The sequence below is a fragment of the Portunus trituberculatus genome, chromosome 46, assembly GCF_017591435.1.
Source record: "Portunus trituberculatus isolate SZX2019 chromosome 46, ASM1759143v1, whole genome shotgun sequence".
NCBI classification, from domain to species: Eukaryota; Metazoa; Arthropoda; class Malacostraca; order Decapoda; family Portunidae; genus Portunus; species Portunus trituberculatus.
Window position 1 is genome coordinate 14,284,519 of NC_059300.1, and position 10,776 is coordinate 14,295,294.

At 40.5% G+C, this 10,776-nt stretch overlaps 1 protein-coding gene across 1 annotated transcript; it reads left to right on the plus strand.

The window, feature by feature from the left end:
- Window positions 1–944: 944 nt before the first annotated feature.
- Window positions 945–1,616, plus strand: LOC123519721. The gene has a single exon (XM_045281226.1). The coding sequence runs from the start codon at window positions 945–947 to the stop codon at window positions 1,614–1,616; it is 672 nt and encodes a 223-aa protein (XP_045137161.1).
- Window positions 1,617–10,776: the final 9,160 nt, after the last annotated feature.

Sequence of the window (10,776 nt, forward strand, 5' to 3'; positions counted from 1 at the left end):
GGAATATCTTGCCTGCATATATATATATATATATATATATATATATATATATATATATATATATATATATATATATATATATATACACATATACATACATAATGTAATTTCTTATGTGTTTTTGAGAATTTTGCCAAGCAACCAACACAAAGATGGCCAGCACAGCCAGCTGGTCCCACTGAAGGCAGGCGCAGTCATCACGTTTGGGAAGTGATTGTTTTGCCATAGTGTGTGTGTGTGTGTGTGTGTGTGTGTGTGTGTGTGTGTGTGTGTGTGTGTGTGTGTGTGTGTGTGTGTGTGTGTGTGTGTGTGTGTGTGTGTGTGTGTGTGTGTGTGTGTGTGTGCGTGTGTTTAATAGTTTTTTGAGGCAACTTTTCTATAACATTTTACATATTTATGGAAGTGCATCAGATCCTCCAGTGGCCATCGTCTTCCATCGTCTACTACACAAATTGATATTGAAATTCACGAACTGTTATTAAAGTTCAAGGCCTTCACTTTCTTTGATAACTTTCCTTTCTCCATCCTCAATTGTTTATATATCTATTTATTTACACATTTATCTAGAAATCTTTATACTATTTATCAATATATTCCTCTCTCTCTCTCTCTCTCTCTCTCTCTCTCTCTCTCTCTCTCTCTCTCTCTCTCTCTCTCTCTCTCTCTCTCTCTCTCTCGCTTCCTCATGTCCTGTCTTCTTTCCACTCCTTTCCTCCTCTTATTCCCTCCCTCCCTCCCTATAATTCTTCATCCGTCCCTTTTTAATATATTTCCACCCCCTCCCCAGCTGCTGTTACGAGTCCTCTCAAGAAAGACTGAACTACAACGAGCAATTCAATGTGCACACGAAGGCCTTGGTACCAGTATTGAAAGTAAGAGTGGACATCGGGGAATAACGGCAATGACGAATGTTCTAAACCGAAAATTTTATTGGCGTACAATGGATGCTGATATCAAAGAATATTGCAAGCAGTGTCAGATGTGTCAAAGTCAATCCCAAGTGGAGGCAAGAGAAACCTCCCTTACAGAAAGTACCTGTCCCAAAAGCTGTGATGCAACAGATTGGAGTCGACATTGCTTCACTTCCTGAGTGTTATGGATATCATTACTTTATCTTTGCAGTAGATTATTTTTCCAAATGGACTGAAGGGGAGCCCTTGAAAGATAAGACAGCAGCTTCTGTGGCCAACTTCTTATTCAAGGTAATATGTCATCATTCTTGTGTCAAAATTCAAATCAATGACCAAGGAAGAGAGTTTGTAAACTCTATTTTTACAGAGTTACATCGCCTCACTGGAGTCCATCAACGAGTGACAAGTGCTTATCATCCACAAGCAAACGACCTTGACGAAAAACAGTATGGGACCATCAAGAAAAAGCTTCTCAAGATTTTACAAGGAAAACCTGATGGACGGTCTAGATGCCTTGAGCCACTGCTATTTGCTCTTCGTACAACTGTACATCGATCAACAAAGATGACACCATTTTTCCTAATGTATGGAAGACAGCCAACATTGCTTGTAGATATTGCCAACCTTTTAGATAGTGATGATACTACTGATGACAACTCCAATTCTATTCATGAAGATGATAGCAACTCTGATGATGATATCTGAGAGTTTGATGAAGATGAAGTGATGAAAGTGATGGAAGGAAGGATGAAGATTAGGGAAAAGGCACATGATGCAGCTCATAACAATATCAAACTTGCTATTACTGGGGCGCAGTCATCGCACATCACAATTAGGAAGGTTATCGTTAACCATATGACGACAAAAACAGAGGAGTTGAAAAGCCATGTGCAACACGCTGAAGAACATCTGGGCAAAATGACAACGACCAGTGAATGGGCAACAGATGCTGAGCTATTTGCAGCGGCTTTACTACTTCAAACAGACATAATGCTGTGGTTGCAGAGAGGAGATTGGGCCCTGTTTGGACGAAATGCCTTGGAAAGGTCATTTAGTCTCAGCGATTCGGACTTTTATGAGAAACGTGTTATTTACCTGCAACATACCAACAGTAAGCATTTTGATTATGTCAAAGGAATTATGTAGATACCGTATGGGAGTATTTATTCCACGGGGACCAGTCAATATTCCATATGATATATGTACTGGGGAGTCCATATATTATATGGAATAATTGATTGATTGATTGAATGATTTGCCAAATATAACAAGTCTTGAAATGTACATTCATTAATACATTTTTTGTGGCTTTAGTCCGCTGAGCACCAGCTTCCTTAGCGGACAGAAAATATCATTCACATACGAACTGTAGTTAGAGCGGCAATACATTGGCTAATGACAATAATACTTCTACTTAATATCTTAATAATTTCCCTAATTTGTAGTTAGGACATAACATTGAATATGATTTATCTAAGATTACGTTACAACGTGATATCTATTGTTAAACATAATATACACAACAAACATGCTAATACATCAACTTTATAAGTTATGTAAGTAGCTTTTAACCTTATTTTTAAATACATTGATATTGTTAATAGATTTTAAATCAGTTGGCAATTCATTCCAACATTGTGGTCCGACTCAGTGTATAGAATATTTGTATAATGTTTTACGTGGTTATGGAGAAACTAAATTTATGTTGTTACCTCTTGTACCTCGAGCATGGTGAAAAACAGTAAATATATTTGAATTCAAATCCCTATTATGTATATCATTAAATATACAAAGTAACAAAAAATACTTCTTAACTAAATCAAATTAAAGCAACTATAACTCAGAAAATAATTAATCAGTTGAATCATATATCCCTTTATAACACATTGCTCTAATAATCTTCTTTTGAGATATAAAAACATCTTTGATGATTGTTGGCCAGGAACATCCCCAAATTGCAACACAATAGGTGATAAAGGATAACAAAGGGAATAGTAAATACATCGCAGTGCTTCAGTAGTTAAATTTCATCTACTGTTATATATAATTCCACGATTTTAATAAATTTATGCAAACAGACTGTATATGCTTTTTCCAGCTTGATGACACCCAAAAATTTTGTCTGAGAAACCCTTTCTATTTCTCTCCCTCGCAAAAATATTGGTTCAAAATTACTAGAAACAGAACGACTCTGAAACAATATGAACTTAGTTTTCTTTATGTTAATAGTTAAGTAATTTGCCAACACCCATTTTGAAATTTTTTTCTAATTCAGTATTCACTTTTACATGTAAATTATCTAGAGAATTGTCTGTCATAAGTAAATTAGTGTCATCTGCAAATAATACAAAGTTTAATTTGTCACTTGCTGCAATATCATTATTTATATAAACTAGGAACAGCAATGGTCCCAAGATTGACCCTTGTGGCACACCTTTACTTATATTTTCCATTGATGAAAATTGCCATTGCAATATACAGTCTGCTTTCTGTCTGCCAAATAGCATGAAAATTTCAGCACAACACCTCAAATACTAATATTTTCCAGTTTACCTAATAGTATACTGTGGTTAAGTGAATCAAAAGCCTTAGTTAAGTCAAGAAATATTCCAATAACATGAAGTATACTTTACAGGCTCTTTAATACTTTTGTTGTAAATTGCAGTGTTGCTTTTTCGGTTGATCTGTTTCTACGGAACTGAAATTGGTTATCAGAGAGTAAATTAAAATCTTCCAGATAGTTAGTAAGTCTTGTTACAATTGCTTTTTCAAACACTTTGCTTAGTGAGGGTAGACAAGATATTGGTCTGTAATTATTGTCATCATCTTTAGCACTAGATTTATGAACAGGTATTACTTTTCCTATTTTCAGTTTATTGGGGAAATATCCTTGTTTGAAACATAAATTGATTATATGAGCAAGTGGAATATCAATATAATGGGCAGTATGTTGGAGAATGTAAGGTGGAATTTCATCATAACCTGCTGCTGTGTTCTTTAAGGTCTTTAGATACTGTTGCACTTCTGAAGTGATAACAGGATAGAGATATAGAAAAAAATTAGTCGAATTACCAATGAAATCCCTGTAAATATTTTGCTAATTGTTAGTTTCGGGTAAAGTTATAGAACTTTTTAAGAAGTGATTATTAAAAACAGTTGCTATACTTTCATTAAAAATTTTAAGCTGATTTTTCTTATTATTACCACCACGTTTCCTTTTAAGTACTAGGTTAATGATTTTCCAGGTGGATTTTATATTACCTTGAGACAGCTTAAGCTGACCCTGGTAGTACTTGATTTTTGCATACCGTAAAAGCGATACAAGGTTATTTCTGTAAGTTCTATACCTCTGACCATACGTTAAAGGCCATTACGATGCGGGAGTACATTTATCATATGGAATTTCCACTGGGGAGTATTTTCTTATGGGAGTCCATATTTCATAGCACACCGGAATGGATATGAAGCCATCCCAACTTCGTTCCGCTAATCTCGGGAAGGTTCCAGCTATCTGGAGCGGATGTTCTTCCTTCCGCGTATCATAGGCCACTGTGATAATCCCCTTCAGATGTCAGCCCCTAAACAGGGCTGGAGCGCCTGAATTTTTACGTGATCCTTGGATTATTACATTTGTCCCGCTAAAATAAGATTATACTCGAACACGTCTTCGCCTGACGCTACAATAAACCGCATATAGACACTGGCACTGCCAGAAGGTAGCACATCTACTAACTCAACGCTGGCTTACAACGAACGGGGAAGGAATAAAGGCTAAAATGAGATAAGATATCATAATAAAGGATAACAGCACCATGCAAAGAACGGTGTTCAAAGGACAGTCTTCCGGGTCTCCTGTGAAGGATACATTCCACACTGCAGGCCTATCATTTCGCCTTATAAAGCTGGAATGCTCAGTTATATGCTTTACGTTTCCTGTTGAGGCACTTTTTGTTCGAGAACTTCAGTCTACAAGGAAGTTATGAGCTCCTGTCTGGCGTCCAATTACTACAATTAGCACCAAGACAAGAAGCGCCAGGGTCACCAGCCACCTCAAATACTGCTTTGATGAGTGAGTACTTAGCCTCAAGTGTAGCGGCAGTACACTAGAGTGAGTCCACGTGCTACTGTTAACACATTCATTGGTGGTTGTTAGTATGCTTTGCTTCCATCACATGCACGGGTACACTGCAAACATCCACAAAAGGTTGTATAACGAACTACTACTACTACTACTACTACTACTACTACTACTACTACTACTACTACTACTACTGCTACCAATACTACTACTACTACTACTACTACTACTACTACTACTACTACTACTACCACTACTACTACTACTACTACTGCTGCTACTACTACTACTGCTACTACTACTACTATTGTTTGAACGAACTACTACTACTACTACTGCTACTACTACTACTACACTACTACTGCACCACCACTACTACTACTGCTACTACTGCTACTACTACTACTGCTACTGCTGCTGCCACCACCACTACTACTGCTGCCACTACTGCTGCTGCTGCTGCTACTGCTGCTACTGCTACTACTGCTACTACTACTGCTGCTACTACTGCCACTACTACTACTACTGCTACTACTACTACTACTACTGATATTATTGTCACTAATATCAATTTTGTCATTACCACTACTACTATTAGCACAACAACAGTAACAAACAACGGCAGCAACGACAATAAAAACAAGACTGATGACAAAAACAACAACAATAACAGTTACTTCTATTACCACAACAACAACAACAACAACGACAACAAACACAACAATTACTAGTACTACTACTTCTATTACTACTACTTTTTTTTTTTTTTACGGTAAGGCCTATAGCGCCTGTAGGCACACGCTGTTCAGCTACCGCCAATTAGTGGCGCAGGCAATTTTATTTATAGTGGTACCTATATTAGGGCCCATATCACCGCCCAAGCTCATCTTGAGTGTAACCACCTAGAACCTGGGTATCATGGTGATATGTAGGTAACTTTAAACCACTCGACAAATGACAAAGTGTTATAAGGCTGTACGTGGTGGGATTCGTACCTACATGTGGACGTCTGCCCGATCTCACGCTCACCACCTTATCCACTATGCCACCGCCTCCCTACTACTACTACTACTACTACTACTACTACTACTACTACTACTACTACTGTTATACTACTGCTGCTGCTACTACTACTGCTACTACTGCTGCTGCTGCTGCTACAGGTGCTGCTGCTGCTGCTGCTGCTGCTGCTGCTGCTGCTGCTGCTGCTGCTGCTGCTGCTGCTGCTGCTGCTGCTGCTGCTGCTGCTGCTGCTGCTGCTGCTGCTGCTGCTGCTGCTGCTGCTGCTGCTGCTGCTGCTGCTGCTGCTGCTGCTGCTGCTGCTGCTGCTGCTGCTGCTGCTGCTGCTGCTGCTGCTACACTGCTGCTGCACTGCTGCTGCTGCCACCACTGCTGCTGCTGCTGCTAATGGTGCTGCTGCTGCTGCTGCTGCTGCTGCTGCTGCTGCTGCTGCTGCTGCTGCTGCTGCTGCTGCTGCTGCTGCTGCTGCTGCTGCTGCTGCTGCTGCTGCTGCTGCTGCTGCTGCTGCTGCTGCTGCTGCTGCTGCTGCTGCTGCTGCTGCTGCTGCTGCTGCTGCTGCTGCTGCTGCTGCTGCTGGTGGTGGTGGTACTACTGCACTGCTGCACTGCTGCTGCTGCTGGTGCTGCTGCTACTGCTGCTGGTGCTGCTGCTGCTGCTGCTGCTGCTGCTGCTGGTGCTGCTGCTACTGGTGCTACTACTGCTGCTGCTGCTGCTGCTGCTGCTGCTGCTGCAATTATTAGGTTCTGCTACTGGTACTACTATTACTACTACTACTACAATTACGTTCTACAACTAGTGCTACTATTACTACTACTACTACTACTACTACTACTACTACTACTACTACTACTACTACTACTATCATAAAGTATATGACGACAGCGACGACAACAACACTAACAACACTAACAATATTGACGTAGTAAATGAATGTTGAGGATATCTTGAGCAACATCATTGATGTTTTTACTTTTATCAGTTTCTACATGCAAGCGGTCCGAGCTTCCTCAATTTCACCGCCCTATTTGTATTTCCTAAGTGAGACCCTCCCCGTCCACGACACACACACACACACACACACACACACACACGATAAATAAATAAATATATAAAATTATAAATAAATAAAAATAAAAAAATAAATAAGAAAATAATAAATAAATATATATAAATAATAAATATATAAAGGAAATAAAAAAATAAAATATCAATAAATAGATAAATGAATAAATAAATAAATATAAATAAAATGAAAAAATAAAAGAAAAAAAAAAAAAATCAAATAGATACAAATAGATCATGCAAGTGGAAGCACGCAAACAGAAATGCCACAACTCACCACTCCCCAGCCAGCTACTCCTTAACACGAGGTGACCTGGAACAACAATTAAACAGTAATTAATGCCAAATAAAATGAACTTTTATAATGTAAATATTGCCATTATGGTTCTCAATAGAGTTTCAAATAGCTTTGCTGGCGCAATTCAAAACCGCAAGATAAAATCAGAATAAAGTCATAGCCACGTTTCGATGTGTCTGTGAGACTGTGAAGACACAAGAAGGAAGCATGTGAGCTTTCTCTGCCGGATATGGATATATAGTTTACCTCTCTTTGCTCTTTGCTCTTACTTTATTTTTGATTGATTGATCTATTGATTTTATTAGCAACACAATTAGCTTTTGAAGTACATGATTTTAGTTGATCAATATTTATGATTTCCAAGAACGTTATCGAATCTTTCACAATGGCGGTTTTGATAACAAATCAACGATCCTTTTCCTTCCCTTCCATAGCAGAACAGAACTCCAGCTTCCATCTGTGTTACCACAGTATATTCTGTCGCAGACAACCAACACAAGATAGATATAGAAGATTTTTCAGATTAGCAAGATCAGCTCATTCTTTCTTGCTTACTCACATTTCATGCAATATTTCGATGTTTTTATCGTCACGAGTTAAAAAAAAAAAATATTAACGTAACTGCTGAAATTTACAATATTCGCTTCTTACAGAAAACAAAAAATATTTAGGGGAGACATTTGAAAAATGGAGTCTGATTTAAAACTACCTCGTGTAATTCACGCCTGAGGATAGTAAAACATGTATCTGCCTGCAATGGCGTAACCCTGTAATAGGATGGAAGAGAAATGGTGAAATAAAAAAGAAACTGACAGTAAACTGATCATGATAATGTATTGCATACAATGAATTATGATACGTTGTATCTTATATACCTACAAAAATATCCAATGATGCTGTACATAATCAACCTGCAGGAGGGGTGTACCCTCCATGCCTGACGGACCTTCCTGCCCTCCCCGTAAGGGAGGAGGACACTGATCGACGACCCCGACTGCCAGACTGTCTATTGACCCTCTAAAGCGACGTATGTGACTCTACATTCCAAGACGAACACCCGCCTGTCTACTGTTAATTCTTTTATAATAAAGAAGGTCATTGACTGTAATATAGGAAATGTCGTTAATGTATAAAAAACTTGCTAGTGGTGATCTACTTGTTCAGACACTTAACGTAAATCAAGTTAAATCATTGTTGAAGCTCCGGTTCATTCATGACATCGAGATCGAGGCTTCGATTCCAGTGTCCATGAACTCGTGTCGGGGAGTCGCTTCCCACCGCGATTTTGTGGATATGGAACCGACCGAGATCGTCGATTGCATGACTGATCAGGATGTCATTGAGGCTCGGAAAATTACTAAAATGGTTGACGGTACAAGAAGGAGCACAGCATCAGTCATTCTCACCTTCAGTGCTGCTAAGTTGCCAGAGAGGATTCATGTAGGGTACGAGTCGGTTCCCGTTCGTCCCTACATTCCGAATCCTCTCCGTTGTTTCAAGTGCCAGCTTTATGGTCACCATGGTAACGCTTGTCGGTCTTCCCACGCTTACTGCGGTAGATGCGCAGGAGAGGGCCACTCTGTGGACCAGTGCACATCCTTGGTAGAGAAGTGCCGTAATTGTGAAGGTGCTCACTCCACTTTTTCACGCGATTGTCCCGCGTGGAAAGTGGAGAAAGAGGTCTGCACGGTTAAGGCTACTGAAGGGATCTCTTACTATGAAGCAAGGATGCGAGTGAAGCAGACGCAGGCCGCGCCTGCTTCAAACGTCTCCTACGCTTCAACAGTAAGGGCTCCACCTAAGATGTGTACTGTTGCTATCCAGACTGACCTCAGCGACCTGCTGCCTGCTCCATCTACCACCACTGATTCCCCTTCAACCTCTGCCTCATCATCTGCTAAAACTACTACTACTACTACTAAAACCTCTACTCCTATAACTTCCTCTGCTCCATACCTGTCTGCTATTTCTCGTACTCCCAGTAAGGGTGAGAAGACAGACAAGTCTAATAAATTAAATTTAACAAAGCTTGAACGTCAACGCCCTTCTCATGTCGTCGCCGCTCCCGCGCCGTCGAGAAGGAGTTCACACGCTCGCTCCCTCTCGACGAGCTCCGGGGAGTTAACAATTGATGAATCGATGGATGTCACCATTAGTAAGGGCCGGGAGAGGTCCCCCGGCAGCGCCTCTGAGCGCAAAAGGACTAAGAAAACGGCCGCCACCACAACTCTTAAGCCATAATGTTCAAGGTGTTACAGTGGAATTGCAGAAGTATTCGGAATAAAGATCCATATTTGTCACTTTTAGTGAACATACACAGGCCGTCCGTTATTTGTCTACAAGAGACGAGACTACAGGATCAGCCTGATCCTGCAGTGCTAAAACACTACCATCCGTATAGAAGATATGAGGGACACGGCGTTGCTATATACATACACAAAACACTGACACAAACAGAAGTGACGTTGAATACACCTCTGGAAGCGGTCGCGTGCAGGGTGAGATTCAACGACACGTATCTGGCTATCTGTTCCTCTACTTGCCTCCCAATACCTCCATTGTTGATGATGACATTACATCTCTTATTAGCCAGCTTCCGGGCAACAGGCTAGTTGTTGGCGACTTTAACGCCCATCATCAACAATGGGGAAGTGAGAGGTCAAGTGTACGTGGGGAGCAGATAGTAAACATTTTATTACAGACAAACCTCTGTCTTCTGAACGATGGAAGTGCGACTCGTGTAGATGATCGGACTGGTAACGCGTCTGCCATTGATCTGTCGTTGCTCTCGCCAGGTATACTCCTGACTTCTCCTGGGAAGTCATCGACGACTCCACGGAAGTGACCATCTGCCCATCTGCATCTGTTATGCACGCGACATCCCGCCCACCCAAGTTTAACTTCAAGAGAGCAGACTGGGCAACCTTCCGTGGGGTTGCCGACGTGGATATATCTGGCGAGGACATTGACACGATGGTCAGCAACGCAACACAATCCATATTACACGCCGCTGAGGCTTGTATTCCGAAGACTTCTGCAGTTTACACTAAGCATGGAGTCTCATGGTGGACAACGGATTGCCGACAAGCACTTCGTGAGCGCAATAGACGATACAGGTACTTCAGCCAGCAGCCCAGTCAAGCAAATTTCATAGCCTATAAAAGGCAAGGGCTCAGGCAAGGAAAGTCATCCGTAATGCAAAGAAAGACTCATTCAGACAATTCATATCATCTGTTAACCGCACCACTCCTCTCTCCAAAGTATGGCAAACAATAAATATTTTAAACAACAGAAAACCATATATTCCTATCACTACCCTTAAAATAAATGATAATATAATTGATAACAAAACAGAAATAGCAAATGCCATAGCCCACCAATTCCATCAGGCCAGCAGCACAACTTAT